This window comes from Diabrotica undecimpunctata, chromosome 5 (genome assembly GCF_040954645.1).
Source record: "Diabrotica undecimpunctata isolate CICGRU chromosome 5, icDiaUnde3, whole genome shotgun sequence".
In the NCBI taxonomy this organism is placed as follows: domain Eukaryota; kingdom Metazoa; phylum Arthropoda; class Insecta; order Coleoptera; family Chrysomelidae; genus Diabrotica; species Diabrotica undecimpunctata.
Genome location: NC_092807.1, coordinates 27,122,425 through 27,150,229, shown reverse-complemented (window position 1 = coordinate 27,150,229; position 27,805 = coordinate 27,122,425). Strand labels below are relative to the sequence as shown.

Genomic DNA, 27,805 nt, shown 5'->3' with positions numbered 1-27,805 from the left:
TATTAAAATAATAAAAAACTCTTTATTTTATTTCTGATTGATAAACTGATCCATAACAATATATATATATATATATATATATATATATATATATATATATATATATATATATATTGATACGATTAGGGTTTATAGAAAATAATTTATAAGTTATATACTACATAATATTAGATATTTGGTTGTTTTAAATAAGTTATATACTAGAGAATTTAATAAAAATATATTTATGTGAGGGCATTTTTAATAAATTAACATATAATAAGTGTAAAAGTTGTATTTTAATGTTGTAAATAGATTTAAGTGAGCCATGTGACTAGGCAACCAACTATACATACTCCAAGTGTCAAATTAAGAATTATAAGGAATATAAAGTGGGGTTATAATAATATATTGTTTGAAATGTGTATTTTATTAAATTAGAGTGTTAGTTACTAATTTGAATGTTTATTCTGATCTGAAAAGCCTAAATGTCAACAAAATTATCAATGGAACATAAACGAATTCTCCAGAGTGTAGAATTTGACCATTGTTTACGATCGAACATTCTCGAAATAATGATTATGTCGGTGGATAGAACAGATATTTTTTCGAGAACATCGATATCGAAGGAATAGAACAAATTGGAACATGATCTCTTACCAGATGGTTCTGGAATATCAAAAAGGATATAAATACCCGTGATTTGGATTCAAGATGGAAGTTTTTAGTCAGAAGTCAAGCAGTTTATTATGAAAGTTAGTAGATTAGTGAATAGTGAAGTAAATTGTTCAGAATTTTCAAGAAGTCAGTCAGAAAAGTTTAGTAAGAAGTATGAAAGTTAGTTGGAGTCAGTGAATCAGGTACAAATAGTCAAATTGTTTAATATAATGAGTTAAATGAAGATTAAAAATTATGCATATATTTAATGCACATTTATAATTATACACAAATAATTATTGAAGATTATAAAAGTATATTAGAAGAATATTGGATGGACATTGGAAGGAATTAAAATTATATTATGATTGGAGATTAGTATAAATCAACTTATAATAATTGGATATTGGTATATTGAAAAGAAGAATAAATATAAATGGTGTTTGCTGGTGGTGTATAAATGCTGGTGAAGAAAACTATATCTTAAATTGGTAGAAGCTGATAATTGGAAAAAGTAATTTCACAAAAAACAAGGATAACTGAAGTACGAAGACATTCAGTGGTGATTAGAATCTATATAGTGGAAAACAGTTCATTTAGGCATTCAGTGAAAGAAAGGTACAAAATTTTGTTAATATAATTTAGTTAGTGTCATAACAATTTCAATTTTGAAGATAGTTTGTTTAAATTTTAGATTGTCTATAGAATTTAATTAGTTTTATAAGAATATCAATTTAAAGATAGTTTATTTTAAATTTACATTGGCTAGGTTAGATATATATGTGTGTTTCATAATAGTTATAATAAAGATAATTTAAAAAAGTACTTACAAACTAATTCTTTGAGAACCGCGATAAAAACCCTATATATATTATTAAAAATACTCATTGCTCATCATTCAAACAAACAACACATCATAACAATATATATATATATATATATATATATATATATATATATATATATATATATATATATGTATATATATATATATATATATATATATATATATATTGTTATGATATGTTGTTTGATTGAATTATGAGCAATGAGTATTTTAAAATAATATATATAGGGTTTTTGTCGCGGTTCTCAAAGAATTAGTTTGTAAGTATATTCTTTTAAAATTATCTTTATTACAATTATCAGGAAACAAACATATATATCTAATTCATACAATATTTAAATATAAATTTGAAACAAATTATCTTTAAACTGAAGTTCTTATTACAATAATTAAATAATACTAACAAAATTTGGTACATTTCTGTCACTGAATGCCTAAATGAAATTGTTTTCCAAAATAAAGTTTTTAATCGCCACTCAATGTCTCAGTTATCAGCCTCTGGTTATCCTTCTTTTTATGAAATTGCTTTCCAACATAGACCACAATGTTTCAATTATCAACGTCCACCATTTCAAATTATTTTTCTTCTTATTAAAATTTATACTTGAGTTTTTGTAAAATATTATTTCTTCTTTATTGTGATTGACTTTTACTATTAATAATTTATATACTCTTGTTTGTTTGATTTCTTTTCTATGAAAATTTAACAAAAACTTGACTATTTTCAAAAATTAATTGTGACAGTTCCCTTTTCTCAAAAATTAATTCCCTCCACGCTCAAAGTGACAGCCTATTATAGATTCAATGCTCGCGAAAATTCTCGAACGAAAAAAAGTTAGATTCTTTCTATTTTAATATGTTAGACTTTTTGACGTTTTATTTTTAAACTTCTAGAACGTACTTTTTTTTATATTTTGAATGTTTATCGAAATTTAGGCTTTTTAGATCAGAATGAGAACTTATATATAAATTAAACATCTTAAATTAGTAAATAACATTATTTTAATCCAAAATTATTATTTCAAATGTCCACTTTCTGTTCAACTTCACCTGGATTCACTGTCCCATATCACTTTCATTCACAAAATGTCCCAATATAACAAATCTACTCATCTTAATCTATTTATAACATCATAACTATCAAAATAACCAAATACATTGCAAAATAAGAACTTTTAAACAAACTATTCTGCTAATTTTTTTAAGGATGCCCTCATATAAATACCTACTTTTTATAATATTCTCTAGTATATAACTCATAAATTACTTCTATAATCGCCTTTTAAGTTCATTCTAGGTTTCTAAACATTTTGATTACCTTCGTTTCTCTGATATTTAATATTATCTTAATATATATATATATATATATATATATATATATATATATATATATATATATATATATTTGTTTCATCTTCACAATCGGAGTTGCTTAATTTTTCCTTCTGGTTTTTTTTTAGAATAGTTTTCGAACACAAATGATGTTTCGGGAATGAAATTTTGAAAAATGATGATGATTGTTGTAATTGTTATATATGTCGAAAACTTCTAAGCATACGAGAACAAGCGGCCAATTTTATGTAAGAAAAGTGTAATGGTTTGACTCTCGGACCTAAATTGAGGCCAACATGCCCGATTATTGAATTTTAAAAAAAATCGAAACCTTTGAACATTTTTGGGCAAATTCAAATTTCAAGAAATAGTTTTTTTAATGTTGATAGATGCACTTAGTCTAGCTTATTAAAAGCATTTATTTTTTTTCTATTCCCTGTCACAGTTTGGTAAAAAAGTGAAAAAATCGAATTAAAAAATTTTCAGTTTTTTCCATTTTCCGGCCAAACAGTGCTTCTCATAGAGGTATGCATAGTTTTTTTGAATCAGTACGTCAATTTTAGTCGAAATTAACTAAAGATGGAACGAAATATTAAGTTTTTATTTTTACGAAATTTTCGCTATTCCAACTGGAAATATTCCAACTGGAATTTTTTCTCACGAACCGTTATATATCGAAAACTTCTAAACATACAAGAAGAACAGGCAGCCAATTTTATGTAAGAAAAGTACAACGGTTTGACTCTCGGACCGAAGTTAAAGCTAATATGCCCGTTTATTGAATTTTTAAAAAAAATCAACCCCTTTGAACATTTTCGGGCAAATTCAAATTTTAAGAAATCGTTTTTTTAATGTTGATAGATGCACTTGGTTAAGCTTATTCCAAACATGTTTTTTTCTATCCTCTGCCCACAGTTTGGCAAAAAAATGAAAATATAGCGAATTGAAAAATTTTCAGTTTTTTTCATTTTGCAGCCAAACGTCATGCTTAATCGAAATAAACTAAATTTGAAACGAAATATTAACTTTTTATTTTTGCGAAATTTTTGGGTTATGTACCTTCAATTGGAATTTTTTTGTCACGAACCGTTCTATGTAGAAAAGTTCTGAGTGTACGAGAAGAACGAGTGGCTAATTTTAAGTAATAAAAGTAATTGATGAAACACTACATAAATAACGTAATACTTTTATGAAAACTTACATTTTATTAGAAGTAGAAGAAGAAGAAGAAGACATTTTAATATTGAAATTCCAAAAAGTATTAACTATAAATCCAAAACAATCTATTTGCAATCAAGTTTAGGCACTTAAGTTTAATTGCACAATTTTCAATCAAAGCCCACATAAGATGCAATACATAAGTTCAGGAAACAGTGATTTTAAATAGTTACGTATATTAGTATATACTGCATAAAGCCCTACAGCTTTTGTTGCTTTGATTATATTTTCTCTCATATGCCTTCACTTTCTTATATTGTTACGCCAAGCATGCTTCTCTAATAATAATCTGCCTACCTATTTAATACTCGCGTACCTTGTATGTTAATAATAGAGGTTTGTTAAGTTGAACAAGAAATAACTAGGTTCAAGTTGTCGAACCTCTTTTGTTAAAAATATTTGTTTTGTATACTAACTAATGTATTAAAATAGTAGACTCTCAAAATAATTTCAAGAAGCTGAGGAATTTCTCAACATGTTTTAGATCAAATGTTTGTATATAATGAAAACTAATATTGTATAAATTGGTTAGAGCGTGCATAGAATATCTTGTCAACTTATCATAATACCGAAATTATGTGCAACGAAAATTTAATTATACAGTAAGTAGAAATGTTTAGTTTTACTCGATCTTTGATTGTTTTTTAAAGTTCATTTCAGATGTCCGTGCAGTAAAGGAATGTGCAATTTCCGTTTGAAAACCAATATTTAATAGGCTCCATAGCAATAATTGTTTTAAACAGTCTCCTAATATAGCTAAATTGGATCACTATAGTATCCGCGGAAAGTTAATCATTTGGATTCAAGTTCTATCCAACAGATACTTCAGGGTTGGTGCTGGGGACGACCACTCACTAGATAAGCCAGTCAAGAGTCGAGTCCCATAAGGATCAGTACTTGGACTGCTACTTTTTTGTGTCTACATTAGTGATCTTCCGCTCATTGTATTCAGTAAGGTTTCCATTTACGCTGATGACACAAAATTATATGTGAATTCAACTATTAACTAACATGTTCTTCAACAAGATCTTGATGCAATATTCAAATGGTCATCAGAATGGTAACTTCCGCTTAACATTGAAAAATGCGTTGTTTTACATATCGGCAAAAATAACCCATCACTGTCGTACTTTATTAATGGACATCCCTTAAACTCGGTAACCACCCACAACCAACTCGGAGTGATAACTAATAGTGACTTAAATTGGTCTGATCACATAGTGTCGATAAGTAAACGTGCAAACTCGAAACATTTTTTGATCCGTAAATGTTTTGCACGTATATCTCTAACCTCTGTTAATAAACTTTGCTCAATATACGTTAGACCAATTCTTCAGTTTGCCAGACCAGTGTGGAATCCAGATCTGTCGCGATAAAATCCTACTTGAAAATATTTTGCGTAAAGCCACAAGACTGGTATACGGCCGTGTAAGACCTAAGTATGAATATAGACTATCCATGGCTCATCTTACGACATTCGAGCAGCGACGTCTTCAAGGTGACCTAATTATGTCCTTCCGTATTTTAAACATAATTTTGGGAACCTTAACACCATATTTACTTTGAATTAAGACGAAAGATTAAGAGGCCATCTATATAAATTAAAGAAGGAACAAACTACTGCAAGGTCCAGGGTAAACTTTTTACTAAATAGAATCTTTAATATCTGGAACAATTTGCACGTTTGTGCAAATCTTCGCACGTTTTCGCAGATCGTTTTTTTGGTAGTGTTACAAATGTTGACAATAGCCATTCCTCTGGGATATTACCTGAATCGTATATGACGTTTAACAGTTCAGTTAACTTCCTCGTGCTCTCTTCCATCATCCCCTTAATAAGTTCATCGGGTATTTTATACGGACCTGTGGCCTTACCATTCCTAGACTATTTTAAAGCTGCTTCCACCTCGCCTTCTTGTATTGACGGCCCTGTCATGCAATTTATTTCTGGAAGGTTGCCTCTGTAGTCCCAGAAAAATTCTTCGATGTACATTTTCCAGATCACCAACGTCTCCTTAACTATCGTCGCCAGGTTCCCGTCTTTGTTTATGAGGAGGTGTGTATTTCTCCTCTGGTTTCTCCACTTAACCAGTGTCTTCTCGAATCTTTCAGTGGATATTTATATGATCGTGTTTCACTTGGAGCTCTTCGATTAGTTTACATTTTTCTTGCATCCATATCTCCTAGGCTCTTGGTATTTCTTTTTTAATTGTATGGTTGATTTCTTTGTATTTCTTCGCGTTCCTGTTTTTCATTAATCTCCTTTGTTCCATAATCTGCAGAATGTCATCAGTCATCCATTCCCAGGAACACAACTTAAAAATATTGACAATATCATTTTAAAGTAGACGCCTTTATGTCTGAATTGTCAATATGAAGAAGTCAGTAACTTATTAGAAAAATTTTTTACCAAGCTAAAAAAACAAAATTTGTTTACTTTATTAATGTTTTGTGTTTTGAGAATGATTTCGGCAGTGGAGAATAAAACGACAAATACACTTATTGTAAAGTAAAATTGTACCGTATTCCAAATAAAAATAGTAAATTCCACTAATATTGGTTTAATAGACTGAATTTTAAAGTTAGACATAATTAAGCTATTGTTGTTTAAGCATGTAAACATAGTGATACAAAGTTCCGCAAAAACACAATCAACGCCGCCAGCTCAATATACCAAAAACACGACCAACAAATCAAAATTTCAACAAACGCCAACATATATAATGACTATGTACTGGATAATGTAATACAGGTTGTTGGCGCAATAATTTGTAGCTGGTAGATACCGGCCGCAATGAAAATACATACCGATGGGAGTTTGTCGATAGTGTTGGGATTTCAATGGTTTATTCAGAATCAGCATTAATTTGGTGCATCGTTAATACAAATTTTGCTGCAGGTACATATCAAAGGCGTATCTCCCCTTAAAATCGTAGGTGTTTAGTATCAATTTAAAGAGTATACAATTACATCTCTAGTGTGTACATATTTATTCTCCGGTGTGTACGTATTTACTTACATATTAATTATTTTCAGCATACTATATTTATATTTTGTCTTTTTGTTAGTCCATATTATACGATGTCTAAATTATTTAGTTGAATAATTTAGACAGCGCATAATTCACCGATTTGTTTGGAAATTTCTTAGCGATATGGGGAGAATAGCTAGGATATAGCTATAGAAGGAGAAAAATGGCAGAAGTATTTCGAAGAAATATATCAAGAAACGGATAGAGAAGAAGAAGGAGAATTGACCTAAACAGAAGTGAAAGAGAAAATATGCAAACTTAAAAATGGAAAAACCGAAAGACGGAATATGCGCAGAACTTGTAAAATATGGTAGGAAGACTATACAATACAGATTTATGAACTAATACAGAATATATGGAGCAAAGAAATAACACCCGAAGAACAGAAGAAGAGAATTATAGTGACAATATCAAAACAAGGTGACCCTAGAATATGCAAAAACTACCGAGCAATTAATTTGCTGAATGTAACATACAAAGTAATGACTGGTATAATTAGAGACAGACTACACCCTATTCATTTTACAAATTCCCAATTGTCAATAGAAGCACGTGAAAGCCAAACAGGGTCGTACTGATGTGTATCATATGATTTTTAAAAATATTTATTTTTGAAAGTGTTAGTGTAAGAATTTCTTGAAATTTAATCATTATATCACAATTAAACTAAACTCTAAAAAATAACACGACCAGTAAATAACTTAACAATAACTATAACATAAATATAACACAATATATTAACTTAAAAATCAACATGATACAATTTGAATTTAAAATGCTGGCAAGTTTGGATCTGTGACATGAGAATCTGTTTGGCTTAAGGTAATAAATTATATTTAATAGCCTCTTGACGAATGAGATGGCGAATATCAACACGTCCTCATGTTTATAGATGGGAATTTGGTAAACGAATGTACTTTAACAATATAATATATAGAACAAAGAACAGGGAATTACCAGTACGGTTTTAGAAAAGGAAGATCTACAATAGACGCTTTATATATGCTAAATCAAGTGATAGAGGAAACATATGAGTACGACGTAGAAAAACATATACTTTTCCTAGCCTTTAAACAGGCGTTTGACAAACTAAACAGAAGAAAAATTATCCAAGACTTACAAGAAAGTAATATACCAAATATAATTATAAGAATGATAGAAATACCAATGCAGATTCCCAAGCAATAATAGACACCGGAAGAGAAAGAACAGAAATAATAAAAATAAAAAATGGAGTAGGACAAGGAGATGCGCTCTCAACGGTACTATTTATTCTATCCCTAGACAAGATAATATAAAAGCTGTCAATCATCATCATCATCATCATCTTGGTGCTACAGCCCTTAGAGGGCTCGACCTTCTCAAGCTTTCTACGCCATTCTATTCTGTCCCTCGCTTGCATTTTCCAGTTGCCGACTCCGATCTTCTCGGCATCTTGTGTTACCCCGTCCATCCACCTCAGCTTTGGTCTACCCCGTCTTCTCATTCCCACGGGTTGCGCTGTTAGAATCTTTTTTATCATGTTTGACTCAGGGGCCTGGGATACATGTCCTGCCCACTGCAGGCGGTTTCGCTTAATTATAGTGGTAATATCTTTACCACCACACGTATGCTTGTAGATATTCTGCAGTTCAAAGTTATATCTACGCCTCTATATTCCGTTCTCACAGACCGCTCAGAATATCTTGCGTAGCACCTTTCTTTCAAAAATGGATAGAGCGGATTCATCTGTTTTCGTTAGCGTCCATGACTCTGATCCATATGTGAGAACGGGGACTATCAGTGTTCTATACAGCCTTATACGAGTTTTTTGAGACAGACGTTTGTTAGCTAAGTACTTTAATAGACCATGATAACACCTGTTTGCAATTATTATTCGCATTTTTATTTCCTCAGATTTGTTATTATTGGGGTTAACCGATGTCCCTAGATATATGAACTCTTTGACTGCTTCGAAGTTTTGGTCATTGATGATTAAATTTGTGTCAACATTTCCAGCTCTTGTGTTTGTGTTAGTCGCCATGAATTTGGTTTTATTTTGATTTATCTGTAACCCCATTCGTTCTGCTGCTGCTACTAACTCGGTTAGGATTTCCGCAGTTCTCGTCCTAGTTCTTGTTATAATGTCCACGTCGTCTGCATATGCTAGAATTTGGACTGATCTATTAAATATTGTTCCCCTGCTATCTAAATTAGCGTCTCGTACAACTTTTTCTAAGGCGACATTAAAAAGCTGACACGCCAGCGCATCTCCCTGCCTTAACCCCCTATGTATTTGAAATGGGGTTGACGAGTCGTTTTGAATTTTTACTGCTGATAGCATCTTCGCCATTGTCACTTTTATCAAACATATGAGTTTTTTTGGAATTCCTAACTCATTCATAGCGTTGTAAAGACTTGGTCTTAAGACACTATCATATGCCGCTTTAAAATCGACAAAAATATCATACATATCTATGTTAAACTCTTGCGCTTTTTCGAGGATCTGTCGTAGTGTAAAAATCTGGTTAATGATTGAACGTCCACGCCTGAATCCTGCCTGATATTCTCCTAGAAACATTTCAGTATAATGCTTTAATCTCTCGTGCAAAATATTTGACAATATCTTGTCAATCTTGTCAAAGCTATCAATCACAGGAACTATAAACAAGAATGCAATACAAGTAATAGGATATGCGGATGACATAGTAGCAACAGATAAAAAGACATTAAAAAAAACCTTCCAAGAAATAGAAAACGAAACTAAACTGAGAGGACTGTAAATAAATGAAAATAAAATAAAATACCTAAACGTAAGAAAGAACAAGAAGACACAAATGACAGAACTGAAAATAGACGCACAGTTTCGATGAGGTTGAAACATTCAAATATTTGGGAGTACTAGTCAACAGAACAAATGAAAGTATAGATATAAAAAGAATTCAAGCGGAAAATACAGCGTTTTATAGAAATAAAAAAATTTTTAGAGATAAGAAGATAAGCCGAAATACAAAAATGAAAATCTACAAAACGACCATAAGACTCATAGTAGTATATGCTGCAGAAACATTTACATTAACAGCAAGAGAAGAAGAGCAATTCAAAATTTTTTGAGAAAAAGATTATGAGAAAAATACTGGGAGCAGAAAGGGAAAACGAAGAGGATGCAAGATAATGAATGAATCGCGAAATACAAGAATGGATGGGTCAAGAGAACATAGGGCAATAAAAGCACAGAGAATTAGATGGTATAGAACATATTAAGAAGAAAGATGAGCAATCTGTTAAGAGTTAAACGGAATGGATAACACCAGGTAAAAAAACCAGAGGCAGACCTAAACTAAAATGGAGACAACAAGTGGAAGAAGACTTAGGGAATATGGAAATTAAAAATATAGAAAGAACAATCAAAGAGAATAAAGAAAAGTAGAAGAAACAGCGAAGTCACACCAGAAACTGTAAAACTAAACCCAAAATGGGATGATCTTCCATACAAAAAGGACCTTTAAGTGAAAACAACTTCAGCTTCTTCGGAGCGTGTAGCTTTTTTGTAAAAATTCTTCAACAGAAAAAGCGCTACTTCTCACATAAAGTCTTGTACGTGTAATAATGTCTGTTTATTTGAACACTGTTCAACAGGTTTATGTAAACACTAACTTCGTCAGTTCTCTTGATTCTTCATTCTTAATAATAATCTTAATCCCGTGATTTCCAGCTATTTAACTCACGTACGTTTGTTGATATAATATTGTTTTTACTTGTTTAATTTGTACACCTCATTTAATAAGATTTTGATTACATTGCAAATGTCACTAGGTCAGCGTGCGTCCTCATTAAACCGATATTTTTAATGTCATAAACAAACATTCGGGTTTAGCAATAATAGTGTAGTTGTTATTATAAGGATTTTAAATTTTAAACTGAATTAGGTTATTTAGATCTTATGCTTAATTAAATCCCGTTACATATGTAACTGGGAGACCACGAATAACTAAAAATGGTCATCACCATTTTTTGGAATTTATTGTCTACAATTTCGAAACTTAAATTATTGAAAGGTAGACTATAGGAGTGTGCAACATGTACATACACAACCTTTTTGGATTTTTTGGTCTCAAATTTCATTACTAATTTGGTTTTCTCTAATTTTCTATTAATCATACCGGAGTAAGGGGTTAAAATAGCAAAAAATTGAATATTTGTATAAATGTTTGAAACCTATATTTCTCAAAGATGATCGCAGTCGCAGAGACTAAAATGCCACTGAACCCATAGAAATATTCGAACAAGCTAAATTTTGCTGAACATGTCAATTTTGGGACCGCAAAAGTTTATCAATCCTTCCCTCGAGCTTCCCCCTAAAACTCCCCTCATAGGGGGGTAAACGAAAAAAAAAACGATTTACCAAGAATCTAAAAAAAAATGTTTTAAAATAAAAAATTTAGCTGAGATAATTTTGAACCACAATGTTTTTTCGTACTTTTTGTGTAGAATAAACCGATCTCAGAAATAACGCTTGATGCGACCGGCGGTTGTGAATGCCAGTTACGCGCCCGAAATTAAATTTAAATAAAATTTGTATCAACCTGATGGTAAAAATTTAATATCTTTTGATTAGAGTGTCCTATCGACAAAAATAAAAATGAGTTTTAAAGAAGAAGAGTGCTGCTTTCGTACGGATATTTTTATTTTGTCGAAAATAAAGTAGGTTTTTATAAAGGTGGTAAATGAATGAACGTTGCGCAATTTTTGCTTTTTTTACGATTCTCATGAAAACAATAAAGTTTATTACTTTCATTGACCAGCGACCATGCAATTTCCATTGTTATACCCTACATAAAAGGATTATCGGAAAAGCTTAAAAGGATAGAAAATAAATTCATCATTTCAACAACATTCAAAACAACAGACACTTTGAGATCTATTTTATCCAAAACCAAACCTAACAATGAACAAGAAAGGACAAAGAATTGCATGAAAGGACAAAGAATTGCTTTTATAAAATACCTTGTGAATGCGATCAGTTTTATTTAGGTGAAACATCAAGGCCATTAAATGTTAGAATAAGTGAACATAAATCCTATATTAAAAATAGAGAATTTGATAGATCTCAAATATGTAAACACGCATGGGATAATAAACATAGGGTTCAATGGAATGATTCAAATATAGTCCTAAAAGAACCGGATGGTAAAAAGAGAAAAATCAAAGAAGCGGCTCTAATTATGCTAAATGAGACCAATTGTGTCCATATTGAAAGAGGAAGTTGTTAAGAAGAAAATACCAGTATTGTTAAGTTAGTAACATATAGAGGATACATCATTTATGTTTTTTAAATAACAAACATATAAAATCAGAATTTGGTGTTTATTGAAGGTAAATTAAATGCACGACCAAATACTTACCATGTCGGGATAGTATTATGAGGTTTTTTTCCTGGTTTTTCACTCATAATTTACTATGGAATCACTAACAGAAGAATGTTACTGTCATCATGGCATGTGTTTGTCTTTTTAAAGACGAATTACATGCTATGATCTTTTCTGACGGATATTCTCAAGTTAAAGTTGATTTCATGCAATCGAATGAACTATCTTATAAGTAAAGTCGTCCCAGGAACGCAACTCAACAATATTCTCAATATTATTATTATTTAAAGTCCTCTACTTTAAAATGTATAATGTATGTCTAAATTGTCAATATAGATGAGTCAGATAAAATTAAATTATTAGAAGAATTTTTCACTAAGTAACAAAAAAACAAAATTTGTTTAATTTACTAATGTTTGTATTTTGAGAACAATTTCCGAAGTGGAAATTGAAACGTCAATAAACGTACTTTAACCTTTAATTGTGGCTTATTCCCATTTAAATAGTAATTACTTTTAAATGCCACAAGAAAATAGCTTCAGAACAATATTCCTTTGTTGAGTTTAATCTTCGAAGCATATAGCATGAAATTTCGGTTTTAAGTTTTGACAACAAATGTGAGGCATTTGAGATATGCCTAAAAAACGCTAAATTGAAACATGCATATTACAAACGATCTAAAAATTTTAAAACTGCTTCTTTTCAACTACACAAGTAAATTTTCAAAACTAGACAAGTTCAACTTATTAAACTGTTTATTCGGGCTGTTGGGCCGTTGTCTTCTGTTGAGATTTGTTCTCGACGTTTCGCCAACACTAGGGGTTGGCATCTTCTGGAGATGTTGATGCTTCGCTTGTAAGCAGAAACTGACGACGCGTTGTACTACGGAGGCAATATTTATAATTCCCACTCGCCTCCCCTCCACTGGTTTCGGCTTGAGGGGGCGTGTCGTTGTTTATAGTAGCTTTTCTATCTCCGTGTTTGGCGGGAAGGGCGTTTGTGGATTTTAATACTGGTATCCATGTTTTATTGATTTTTAGTCCTTCTTCTATCCTATTGAAATTGTTTGGGTGCTTGTATATTTCCACCGCTTCCCGATATAACCGTGGGTAGTACTGTGAAGTTTTGTCCAGCATCTGTGTTTCTTCAAATAGTATTCGATGTTCTCCGCTTCCCAAAGCGTGTTCGGCAACGGCAGATTTGTCGATATGTCCTAAACGACAATGGCTTTTATGTTCATTTATCCTGGTGTTGGTGTGTCTTTTAGTGGTTCCCACATATACCATTCCACATGTGCATGGTATTCGGTATACTCCGGCCGTTGCTAATGGGTCGCGTTTGTCTTTTACCGATCTTAAACAATCCTTGATCTTCTTTGTAGGTCTGAAGATGGTCTTTATGTTGGCTTTCTTGAGTATTCGCCCAATTCTGTCCGTTACCCCCGATATATAGGGCAAGAACGCTTTCCCTTTACATTCTGTTTCTTCGTCCCTTCTTCTAGATACGTTGTTCATCGCCTTGTGTATTTCTCTTCTGGTGTACCCATTAGAGGTGAGCGCTTTTTCAATATAAAGAAGTTCACTTTGGAGATGTTGTGGTTCACAAATTCTCTTCGCCCTCTCTGCCAAAGTTTTGATGATACCTTGTGAGAATTTGTGAACCACAACATCTCCAAAGTGAACTTCTTTATATTGAAAAAGCGCTCACCTCTAATGGGTACACCAGAAGAGAAATACACAAGGCGATGAACAACGTATCTAGAAGAAGGGACGAAGAAACAGAATGTAAAGGGAAAGCGTTCTTGCCCTATATATCGGGGGTAACGGACAGAATTGAGCGAATACTCAAGAAAGCCAACATAAAGACCATCTTCAGACCTACAAAGAAGATCAAGGATTGTTTAAGATCGGTAAAAGACAAACGCGACCCATTAGCAACGGCCGGAGTATACCGAATACCATGCACATGTGGAATGGTATATGTGGGAACCACAAAAAGACACACCAACACCAGGATAAATGAACATAAAAGCCATTGTCGTTTAGGACATATCGACAAATCTGCCGTTGCCGAACACGCTTTGGGAAGCGGAGAACATCGAATACTATTTGAAGAAACACAGATGCTGGACAAAACTTCACAGTACTACCCACGGTTATATCGGGAAGCGGTGGAAATATACAAGCACCCAAACAATTTCAATAGGATAGAAGAAGGACTAAAAATCAACAAAACATGGATACCAGTAGTATTAAAATCCACAAACGCCCTTCCCGCCAAACACGGAGATAGAAAAGCTACTATAAACAACGACACGCCCCCTCAAGCCGAAACCAGTGGAGGGGAGGCGAGTGGGAATTATAAATATTGCCTCCGTAGTACAACGCGTCGTCAGTTTCTGCTTACAAGCGAAGCATCAACATCTCCAGAAGATGCCAACCCCTAGTGTTGGCGAAACGTCGAGAACAAATCTCAACAGAAGACAACGGCCCAACAGCCCGAATAAACAGTTTAATAAGTTAGACAAGTTCAGCTACACAGGGCCGAGCCTAGAGGTTTTGCCGCAAGGGGGCAAGAACCTAATTTGCCGCCACATCAGCAGTTTTGTAAAACGTGTATAAGAAAACATGGCAAATTAGGGAAAATTAATAAAAACACAATTTTGAACATTTAGATCATAAAAATATATTTGTTAAGTCAACGAATAGATACATACCTACCTATAATATAAAAATGAGCTTATACAGCATATTATAATGTACATAAATATAATTTGGTGTAACCAAAATACAAAAATCTACATAGTTCTTTTATGAAAAATAAATTAAAATAAAGAAAAAAGAAATACAACACTAGGTAGGTATAGACGTCTAATTCCCTAACTAGGCCAGTCACATCTAAATTAAAACAAATATCTTCCTCGATACTTATTATAGCTAAATTTGTGGGCCTCGATTGGCTCATGGTAGATCTTAGGTATTTTTTTATTAATGATTTTATTTAATCAATCAGGGAAGAGTCTATACGGCATCAATTTGACTCTTCCACCGGGTATCAGAGAGCGGGTTTAGCGTTAACCTAGGCACTTATTTTAAAAGAATATTCTATCGATATGTTGAAGCCGAAAAAAAGACATATAGTTCCTGAATAATACTGAAAAAATTAGTAATTTCAAGCGAGCTTTTGCTGCATTATTCACGACTAAATTAAGGCTGTGCATAGCACAAGGACGCACAAGGTGACTTTTGTGCCGCACAAGAGACAAAAAAGGCTCTGGGATTAATATTTAAGATTTTTTTTGGAGGCCATTGTGTTTGCCTTTCATATTGGTATCATTGTCATAACCCTGGCCTCGCATATCGGTAATACTAATATCAGATTCCTTTAAAAAATTTAATATAAAATCAGTTAAACCTTGACCAGTAGTGTTGCTAACTTCACAGAATCCTAAAAAATGTTCTCGAACCTTTACAGTTTTAGAAAAATCGTCAACAAAAACCAATCTAACCACAATTGTGATTTCTTTTTGATGACTGATGTCAGGTGTGCAATCAAGGATAATTGAAAAATATTTGCACATTTTTAAGGATTCAATTATATTTTTTTTTTTTACTTTTTCACCTATTGCACCTAATCGCCTACTAAGGTGATTATTTCATTTTGGATTTTATCGCCCAAATAATGTGCCATTTTTTTTTTAATCCTGTTAATATGGTCAGCCATTACACTATAAAATTTGGCATTATCTCAATTAATTTCATAAAATTGCCATTGCCTTTTTCGAATAATTTTTGACTATTGCTCCTAAAAGCTAAATTTTGTCCAGCCATAAAATTGAATCACAAAAATAATTCTTCCTAAAACAGATGTCCATCTTTTTTTTTATATTTGAAATAAATTCTGATTCATATAAACGACAGTTAAACCTTTTTCAATTGATTTTTTTTAATTCAATCCATTTCTTAACACTTTCGAAATGCACCTTACCAGTTTCGTGCCTTTCTAAAGCCCACAAAAAGTATTGCCAGTCTCTAAAACCATTATTATCACTAAAACTCCTAGAAGAAACTTTAAATAATTAGCAGGAAAAGCAGTATACTGAATCTTTAGATTTTGAGTAAATAAGCCAGTTTCTAGGTATTTTTTTATTAGTCGGTACCGTTTTTACGAAGTAAGTAGAGCTAAAATATCTGTTTAACCCTTAACTACAGACATTCCATTATTACCACGTAACAACAGAGCCCCGGTATTTTTTACCGGTCAATATAAAATGAAGTCAAATATAAAGTTAATAAAAAAAATGCATTATGTATTTTTCTTTAGAGTCTAGATATGGGAAAGCAGGTAAAATGAGTGATTTTAATAATAAAATACAAGATTTTTAAAGAATAATCTATTAAAGGATAATTTTGGTCTATTGAAACAAACAGCCATAAACACTATGAACAAAAATTTAGATTTTTTTTAAACAAATAAAACTAATATAGAATCATAATGAGAATCTATACATCCATGAGAAAAAATCTGCAAGGGGTAAAATTGTCAAAAAAATTAAGTGGCGCATTCCTTGCCAACTTTTGCCATGCATTGCAAACATATCGGAGTCTTGCACATTATACAAATATGAGTAGTTTTTCTGTCTTCAGTGATTCAGTATCATGGTCTGTTGGTAAATACCCTGCATCTGAGTCAGCATCACTTGCACCAGAATCAATTTCCTCATTCCATTTTTGCAAAATTTCCCCAAAATTTTTATCACCAAATTTAACCCTCTTTCTAAAAATACTTATCTATTCTATCTAAAAATACTTACTTAAAAACAGACCTCCGGTAAATTTTACCGGTTAAGATTTTTGATGTGCGCTACGAAAGAAAATATTCAGAATACACGCCGACCGCTTTGATTAGCACTGTTATACAAATTGTCCGAGAAGTACTGAGACACATGAAATTGTAAGTGGTGCGGATACCACGAAATCCGCGTTTTCGGACCGCCCACCGGTAAGAAATACCGGACCTCTGTAGTTAACGGTAAATTTTACCGGTTAAGATTTTTGATGTGCGCTACAAAAGAAAATATTTAGAATACACGCCGACCGCTTTGATTAGCACTGTTATACAAATTGTCCGAGAGGTACTGAGACACATGAAATTATAAGTGGTGCGGATACCACGAAATCCGCGTTTTCGGACCGCCCACCGGTAAGAAATACCGGACCTCTGTAGTTAACGGTTAAATTCATCATCATCATCATTGGTGCTACAGCCCTATAAAAGAGCCTCGACCTTCCCAAGTCTATTACGCCAGTCAGTTCTATCCAGTGCCAACTGTTGCCAGTTTGCTGCGCCTATTTGTCTACCATCCTTATCTACACCATCCCTCTATCTGAGTTTTGGTCTACCCCTATTTCTACTTCCCACAGGTTGAGACATAAGGATTCTTCTAGGAGGGTTGTTCTGCTGTGATCTTGCCAGATGTCCTGCTCATCTTAGTCTTTCTAGTTTTATAAAGGATACTACGTCTTTACCACCAAATATATGTTTATATCTGTGATATATCTCGTAGTTGTACCTCCTTCTCCAAACACCATTTTCACAGATGCCACCAAATATTCTTTTCAGAATCCTTCGTTCAAATATAAGCAGGAGATTTTCATCTGCCTTGGAAATGGTCCATGTCTCTGACCCATATGTCAACACTGGTTGTATAAGGGTTTTGTATATGGTTATTTTTGTTTTTTGGCTTAAGTTTCTGCTTCTCATATGTCTACTCAGTCCAAAATAGCATTTGTTCTTCGCTTGATTATTCTTCGCTTGATTTCTTCCGTCATGACGTTCTCCTTGGTGATCAGGGAGCCTAAGTATGTGAATTTGTCCACCACTTTAAAGGTAAAATTATCAACCGTGAATTGGTGGCCGATGTTTCTGGCTCTATTGTTGGGTGTTGATGCCTTTATCTTAGTTTTATTTTCATTTACTTGCAGGCCCATATTTTTTGAGGCGTTTGACAAGGTGGTATACATTTCTTCTAGCTTGCGTGTTGTGCGGGCAACTAGATCAACATCATCTGCATATGCCAAAATTTGGGATGATTTATTAAAAATGTTTCCTCTGCTGTCTATTTGGGCATCCCTGACCGCCTTTTCCAAAGCTATGTTGAAAAGGAGACACGATTTGTTCCTCATTCCAGGCTCTTAGTATGATTTTATATATATGATTAGTCAGAGTAGCATCTCCACATTTAATAAGTTCCGCGGGTATATCATCACTTCCTGGAGATTTTAACGGTTAAATTATTTACATGATAAATAATATTTTTTAATCGTACTGGACATATGTCTAAAATTATTAGTCTAACAGTATCTGTCAATACTTCTTGCCAATATGCTGGATCATTAAATTGCTCTCCACTTACATCAATATCTGCGGTTTCTATTTGCGTATTATTTGATGAGGGAGTATTCGTTGTATCCTGGTCCAGTGTAATGTTTTCGGTGGTAGATTTATTTTGGTCTTGAAATTAATATATATAGTGGTTGAAAATGAATTACGAAAAAAATTTAATAAATTTAAAAATTTAACCAATGTCTTATTGTTCCAGGACTGCGGCAGAAGTACGTGCTCACTCTGACTGCCGGTGATATTTTCATCGCCAACTTTACTGCCTTAGTATCACCGGATTTTAACATATCACACCTGGAAGCCGCTCATGATTACGTAGCAACTGTACATTCCTTGAATACAAAAGGAGTGTCGAAAAATACACCTTTAATAATTTTTAGAACTCTTCCCGCTCCCGGTAAGTAGCCATAGTATGTTATTTTGATGCGTCGTAAATTAGGTTTTATTTCCTAGAATATTTCTAATTTTTTGCATTAGTGAAATCGACAGTAATGTAATACTTCATCGACGAACAATATGGGGCTTCGTAAGTTGCTTAGCTAGCAAGATCTGTCAGATATATTCTTCGTTTGAGCTTTGTGTCTGTATTGCTGTAGTAAACAATTTGTAAATTTATGCCAGCAATATTGAGTAAAGAACAAAAAACAGTTAAAGGCTAACAGTTGCTCACTCTTGTAGTCGAATATTCTACCTTCATCCTGTCCGCCACATCAACAGCTCCTTTTTTAATTTCATCATCTTTGTGAAACGTCGACAGCATCAGCACATTTTTATTAGGTTTTGGTACATATGAGATAAGAACGCATTTATTGGGATCGACTTCCCAAGCAAACAGGCTGCTATTTATTTTTCGTAATTTAGTATCTAAAAAAATTGGGGAAACCTCTTGCTTGTTCTTACGTCATGTGCCAACTAACGTTATACGGTGGTTGTGTACCAAGTCATTAGTCAAAGATACAGATGTAAAGTAATTGTCCATAGTTACATTTTGCCCAGTACCACTACAATATCTTAAAAGTCTTGTTTCAACACTATGGGCATCGTTATTTAGTTCATATGGACCAGTTGGTTGTTTACCTGCAAAAATTTCAATGTTATGTGTATAAAACATTCGAGAGTCTACAACAGCGTAGATTTTTATGCCACATTTCGCTGGTTTATTTGCAATATACTCACGGAACTTGCATCTCCCTCTGAAACCCTCAAGCATCTCATCCACTGTTATGTAACTACCCACCGAGTAATGTTGTAAACACTTCCCAACAAAGTTATCCAGAACGTATCGCACAGGCGCCAAATGATCTTCTTGGACTCTTTTTACTCTAGATTCAGTATCATCAAACCTAATAGCTTGTACCAAAGAGAGAAAACGGCGTTCTGACATTTTAAGTATTTAAATGTTGGGCTCTGTTTACTCCAGTAAGATTTAGAAGCCCCAAAATCTGTAGGACTGAAATGTTTTGCATTTCTGGTAAGTCTAATTTTTTGAAGTTTCTCGTTGGTATAATCTGTAACATATTGAATGATTTCATCAAAAAAAAAAGTTTCCAACAATCCAATATTGGTTGGTGTACCTCCATTTATATCCCGCTACACAAAAAAAACTACTACCAGATGTGAAAACTACCGCACACTGTCACTAATAACAAATGCTAGTAAAATCTTGTTGCATATCATCATAAACAGATTAAAATCTTATCTATATTACTAAATACCTAAGGAACAAGCAGGGTTTGTAAAGGCTAAAGGTACACGGAAACATATCCTGAACCTAAGACAACTCAATAAAACGTCTAGATAATTTCAAGTAACTATTATTATATGCTTCGTTGACTACCAAAAGGCATTTGATTATGTAAGCTGGATAAATATGTGTTCCATTTTAATAGAAATGGGCACACTAATGCACCTGGTGACACTTATTAAAAATCTGTACCAGTCCAATAGAGCAACAGTACGACTAGATCAGAAGTTATCAAACCAATTCAAGACCAAGAGAGGTGTTAGACAAGGATACCTGTTGTCACCCGACTTATTCAACATTTATGATGTATGTCTGTCCACAATATGCATTCAACGTATTCTGCAATGTTTTCGGTCACGTGGTTCGCAGAGGAAACGATAATTAAAGAGATTAATTGTTTCTGGAAACATTCCGGGGAGAAGATCAAGAGGACGATCATCAATTAGATGGTCCGACTAAATTAAAAATTTAGCTGGAAACTTATTCTGCAAAACTCTCAGAGCAGCTGAAGATAGAGATTAATGGAAAAGAAATGTTAGGAATTGGAAAAAATCACGATCCTTAAATAATGAGAAAACGACAAGAGAGAGACTTATAGCTCTTCTATAAGTTCCTGATCTCTAATATTTCCAGGTTCCTAATCATAACACATGTTCCTTCTTCCACTTCTCACTCGTCGTTCTCTTCATAGCTAGTCGTCATTATGTAGCGTCTCCTTATCCGAGGCAAAGTATACGTTCTCTGAGTATATTTTTTTTACGTCTATAAGCAGGTTACTAACCTGTCTTAATGGCGAGTAGACTGATGCTGGGATTGACAGCTTTGGTCTCCAGGTACAGTATCATTTGTTTTAAACAAGAGTTACATTAAGAAGTAGGTAGTGTCAGCTTTTTCTTCAGACATGCCAATATTTTCGTGTGTCATTTACTACTTTAGACCAGGAAAGAGAGAAGACAGGTATCGTTCATTTAATAAACCTTCGAAAAGTGAAGCTAGTTTCTATGTGGCCGCCATGTTTTGTGACTGTACGGTGCCCATTACTACCTCTCGCAGGGTTACCAGGTCTATTGATTTTTCAGTAGATATACTGATTTCAACTTCAATTTACTGATTTACTGAAACTATATCGATTTACTAAAAATTATGTAATGATAAAATCATGTTCAAAAAATGATCAGTATGTTAGTGTTCAATTATAAAGGAAATAAAAATCTATTTATTGATATAAATATATATATATATATATATATATATATATATATATATATATATATATATATATATATATATATATATATATATATATATATATATCCTTCTTCTTCTTCGCGTGCCATATCAGAATTATCTGACTTTGGCGATCACCATTGCGAAGGCTTCTCGATCTTCTGCAATATGAAATAATTGTCCTGCATTTGATATCTGTGTCCATTCACGAATTTTTTTTAACCAAGAAACTTGTTTTTTTCCTATACCTCTACGACCCTTTACTGTATGTCTCAGATAAGACATAGAGTATATAAAGTCCCAGATATATTTCCATTATTCTCAATCTACTGAAGAAATAAAATATGTGTCAATTTAGGCTTCAGTCAATTCCATAAGATTACGCGTCCCCCCTCTTTTTCGTTGACTAAGTTTACTACACATTTTACCTTACTAGAGTTATACTACCCATACGTGGTCGACCCAGTATCATTTGTTTTAAACAAGAGTTACCACGGGGCAGTAAGGTTGTCATTAAGAAGTAAGGTAAGATAGGCTTTACCCTATTATTACGCAACTCTACACCATTAAACTTCCCCTTTTAAAACAGTTTTGCAAAATGTAGCTTGTTCGTTTTTTTTATTGATAACATCACTAAAACATAAAATGAATAGGAGCCTTAATTCTGTATCTTAAAAATTTATTAGTTTAAGTTTGTAGATTTAAAAATATTTTCTTAATTGGGACTTAGACGTGCACTATAAAATTTGTAGGTAAAATAGCATCAATTATATGTACACGTGAATTGTTATATCTCAAGAAAGTTGCGAATTATTTTAATATAATTATATTTATTGTAGAATAAATAAATATTTTCGTATTATGAATTTTGCATCTCAAAATCATTTTGTCATTTTTTGTTCTTTGATCTATGAATCGTACAGTAATGTGAAACCATTACATCATAATTCGTCTGATTGTGTGCAGTCATGCTAATATGCAGTGAACAATTCCCGTCATTTTGTCTATGCTAGATTAAATCCAGGCATAATAGACACACATTATTCTCCTAAAACTGAGAACACAGTTGGAAACTTTGAGAGGAGGTTTAATTAAACGAAATAACGTGTATTTTACATTTATGAGTTATTCTAGGATTTACCACTCGCTACATTTGCTTTTCAACACAAAATTATAAATACTTGGCCTGTTACCGTATACTCGAGGAAGTTTTATTTTACGACGTTCTTAAGCAAGCTCGGAAACTTTTTTTTGCTGTACACTACATTCATATATATATATATATATATATATATATATATATATATATATATATATATATTATTTATGACACTTATTATTTACCCACACACATCATCCAAATATACTTATCAGTTACCCACATATACACTTTGTCTCCACCAAGCTAGATACACCTAGATAAAAAGCCAACAACACACAACCAATAACTGCACTAACACACCAACAACCCATAAAGACATATATCGATAATATTAAACATCAAACAGTGAGCACCACACACACTCCTTAAGAGTCGAATTCAAATCACAAGGACAGGTTGGTTTTCTGTGGGTTTTCTTTTTCTTTTTTCAAGTTGGGACAAGGAGATTGGTTTTCTGTTGTTTCCCAATCTCATTGCACAACGATACCTGATCCTAGGAGAGGACATAGCCACAGCTATCCTCCACGCGTTTAAAACCAAACAAAACAAAGGCCAACAATCTTAAATGGATCGTTTTCCATGGAACTTGTACTTAGTAGCGGGCTTGGTCCATACGGCATTAAAAAAGGTGAAAATAATTTTTCTAGCACTCTTGCTTTACAGCTAAACCCACGCCCTGTCTCGGAGAGCGACAGCATGAGATTCACGTTTAACCAATAATAATACCACCCTTGAAGAGGCGCAAAGCCTAAACAAGGTAAAAACGAAAGTCAAGTCAAGCTTCTTGTTCGTTTTCGTTTTAGTTTTTAGACGAGCAGCTTTCATTGACCACAAGACTGCGCCATGTAATAATGTTTGTTTATACTAAACATAATGTTTATATTAAATATTATTACGAGCTGTCTTTGAATATTTTTGGTATATTTTAGGACTAAGAGAACAACGACGTTCTACAGAACCAACTGATGGAGCACTTAGAGCATCGACTGGTCCATGGCTGTACATATTGCTAGCAGCAGGGTCAACTTTTATGATAGCAGCAGCCGTAGGAGCAATAATATATGCTGTAAGAAAATTTAAGGTAGGTGTAACATCTTTTATCAACCTTTAGTAGATATTAAATATTTTAAAATATTTCACTTGTACAAGTAATAAATTTAATATATAAAAATGACCAAGTGCAAAACGGGAAACTGTATACTTATAAACTTTGTTCGCAAATTGGACCATGATAAGATTACAACAGCACAAAATTAGATCTACACCAATATATAAACGTAAACATGAATTTCTTCAAGAGAAATCCTGACCATACTCCCATAATTGTCACACTATCTACGCAAATTATAAAACGTCCGAATATCCTTAAGTTGACAACATCAAAGACCAACTGGAATGTATTCGAGTCTTACATAAATGAAAATTTAAATTTAAATATAAGGTTGAAGCAACCAGACGATATCGATAATGCTGTGCTTCTTCTCACCCAAACTATACATGCAGCCGCTGAAATAGCTACACCCCCTCAGAATGACAAAGAACCAAGTGACATCAACATACCCGTATATATAAAACGTCTTGTTGCACAAAAAAGAAGAGCCAGGCGCAAATGGCAAAGAAGTCGCAATCCTATAGATAAAAATGAATACAATAACTTAAAACTGCTCTACAAGACTCGAGGAATGATACATTTGAACTATTCATCAACAGCCTGTCAAAAGAAGACCACAGCATCTGGAAAGCAACGAAATTATTCAAGAGGCCTACACAGCACATACCACCTCTAAGGAAAGCCGATGGAAGCTGGAGAAAAACTGAACAAGAAAATGCATCAATCTTTGCTGCACATCTCTCACACGTTTTTGGTACACCTGAACTTAAAAACAACAATAACGAAGAACAAGTTAAAAACTTCTTAGACACTCCATGTTCAATGATGCTACCAATCAAATGCTTTACTCCTAATAATGTGAAAGAACAAATTTCTAGATGCAATAACTACAAAGCACCAGGCTTCGACATGATCACCGGGCTAATATTAAAAAAATTACCGAGAAAAGCAAAAGTCCTACTAACAATGATATATAATAGTATCATAGGATTAGCCTACTACCCGATTCATTCGAAGTTCGCACAAATAATTATGATTATTAAACCAAATAAACTACCAAATATTACTACTTCATATAGACCAATCGGCTTACTTCCAATAATGTTAGAAATCTTAGAAACACTTCTGCTTCAAAGAATCTCAGAAGACATCGAAATTAATTCAGTGATCCCAACACACCAGGTTGGTTTCCGCGAAGCCCATTCAACTCTACAAAAATGTCATAGGAGTGTTAAAAACATTAGTGTATGACTCGAAGTGAAAAAAATTTGCACTGCTGCCTTCCTGGATATAGAACAAGCCTTCGACCGTGTTTGGCATGACGGCCTCCTGTATAAACTTAAGTCATCCTTTCCCACTCCTCACTATCTACTCTTAAAATCATACCTCACAGAACGTTACTTTCAAGTCAGATTTCTTACAGAAACCTCTTATTGCTATCCCATAAAATCCGGTGTCTCTCAATGAAATGTCCTGGGTCCCCTCCTGGACCTCAAATTTACTGCTGATATCCCAACAACAAATACGACCACAGTAGCCATGTTCGCAGATGACACCGCCATAATATCCATCGATGATGACCCCCAGGTAGCATCAGGAAACCTTCAAATACACCTGTACCTACTACAAGACTGGATGAATAGATGGAAAATCAAAGTTAACCGTACTAAGTCTAATCAAATTACATTCACCAACAGGAACATCATAATGTCCGAGAATCAGACTGAACAACATATTACTACCAGTAAAAACAGAAGTCAAATACCTGGGAATGACACTTGATCAAGAGCTCACTTGGAAAGCACACATCTTAAAAAAAAAATCCAAATCAACATGAAAATACGTTAAATGAATTGGCTAATAGGCCGAATATCACAGTTATCTACAGATAATAAACTTTTCTTGTATAAGTTTATAATAAAGCCTATATAGACATATAGAGTGCAACTATGGGCTGTGCAAAGCCTTCTAATACCAAAATCATCCAGAGAATTCATTCCAAAATACTCAGAATGATTTTCAACGCGCTGTGGTACGTTAAGACAAAGAAATATATTTTTTAATCGTTTATTTTTAGTTCATACTAGAACTAATTTTTCATAATCAAAAATTTTTATTGAAAAAAATGTTTATAATTGGTTTCAAATGAGTGTAGAGTAATAAATCATGAAGTGTCATAAAATTTGCCTGAATTTCGGTGTCGTCATGGGCGTAGGCAAATGGACGGATGTCAACTTCGTCGTTAAAAATTGATGTACCTCAAAATATCATATTTTGGATATTTTGTGATAACCAATTTTATTTAATTTTTCGATTAACTTATTCTTCAAACTCGTATTCCATTATATGGTCATTAAAGCTAATTACATTTTTATTTATAAAAACAAATTCACTTCCTTACTGAACGAATAAAAGCATTAGAAGAAACTGATAAGGGTATGACGCACCTCCTAATATTACTAAGAACTAAAATAAATCAACATGAAGACTAATAACGCGTAATGAGGTTTTACTTACACTTTCATTATAATCCCTCTTTTATTTTATTATAATCATTCGACATTCGACATTCGAGTTAGTAATTGTTACTACACCAATTAAACGTACAGTAATATTGTGATATAGAAATAGTGAAAAAGTTATAAAATGGCGACATTTACTCCAAAGAAAAGAGGTGTAAAAAATTCTCCGCTATCTGTTAGTGAAAAAGTTATAATTTTAAATGTATATGATTGCATAAAACACGATCACCCTAGTTTGTCTGTGCAAGAAAGTGTTGAGCGATGTGCCCGAATGACTGGAATTGGACAGTCCACGATTTTTAAATTATTGCGAGAAAGAAAGATATCAGGCCAGTTAAGTCCATGCAAGAGAAAATCAGGAAGACCAATAAAAATCTTAGGTGAAGACACCAAACGTGACATTCAAAGAAAAGTTCATTCGTTTTATTTTAAAAAGGAAATACCCACCCTTGACAAAATACTAATGGAGATAAGCCAAGATAACGATATTCCTTTGATATCCAGAAAACTTTTATGGAAAACTTTAAAAAGTATGAATTTTTCCTGGGAAAAGCACAATCGAAAGGCACTATTACTGGAAAGTGATGAAATCATTTGCTGGAGACGAAAATATTTGAGAACTATAAAACAGTACCGCAGAGAGCACAAGAAAATTTTTTATCTTGATGAGACGTGGATAAACGAAGGTTATATAGTCCAAAAAATGTGGCAAGATAAAAATGTAACAAGTGCTCGCCAAGCTTTCATAGAAGGCCTTTCGACGGGTATTAAAGTGCCTTCGGGAAAAGGGAAGAGGCTTATAATTGCTCACATTGGAAGCGAAGAAGGATTTTTAAAAGAAGGTTTGTTAAGCTTTGAGTCGTGTCGGACGGGAGATTATCATGAGGACATGAATTCGGATGTCTTCGAAGACTATTTCGGGGAAATGTTAAAATTTCTTCCAGCTGATTCGGTCGTGGTTATGGATAATGCAAGCTACCATTCAAGGCGCATAGAGAAGGTACCAACTTCAGCTTGGAGAAAGCAAGAAATTATTAACTGGCTGTCAAATAAAGGTATTCAGTTTGAGACAAATTCAATAAAGAAGGAACTACTAGCCGTAGTAAAACAACATAAATCTCGCTTCATAAAATATGCCGTAGAAGATGTAGCAGAAAAGTTTAAAGTAACTGTGCTACGCCTACCGCCATATCATTGCGAATTAAATCCCATAGAACTTATATGGG

At 33.2% G+C, this 27,805-nt stretch overlaps 1 protein-coding gene across 1 annotated transcript in view; it reads left to right on the top strand.

Annotated features, from left to right (window-relative positions):
- The window catches only part of LOC140442124 (nephrin-like), a 421,295-nt gene that overhangs the window by 332,680 nt on the left and 60,810 nt on the right, over window positions 1–27,805 (top strand). The window contains exons 8-9 of the mRNA XM_072533202.1: window positions 19,013–19,210; window positions 23,876–24,027. Of these exons, the coding sequence (XP_072389303.1) occupies window positions 19,013–19,210; window positions 23,876–24,027 (350 nt within the window). The remainder of the gene's footprint in view (window positions 1–19,012; window positions 19,211–23,875; window positions 24,028–27,805) is intronic.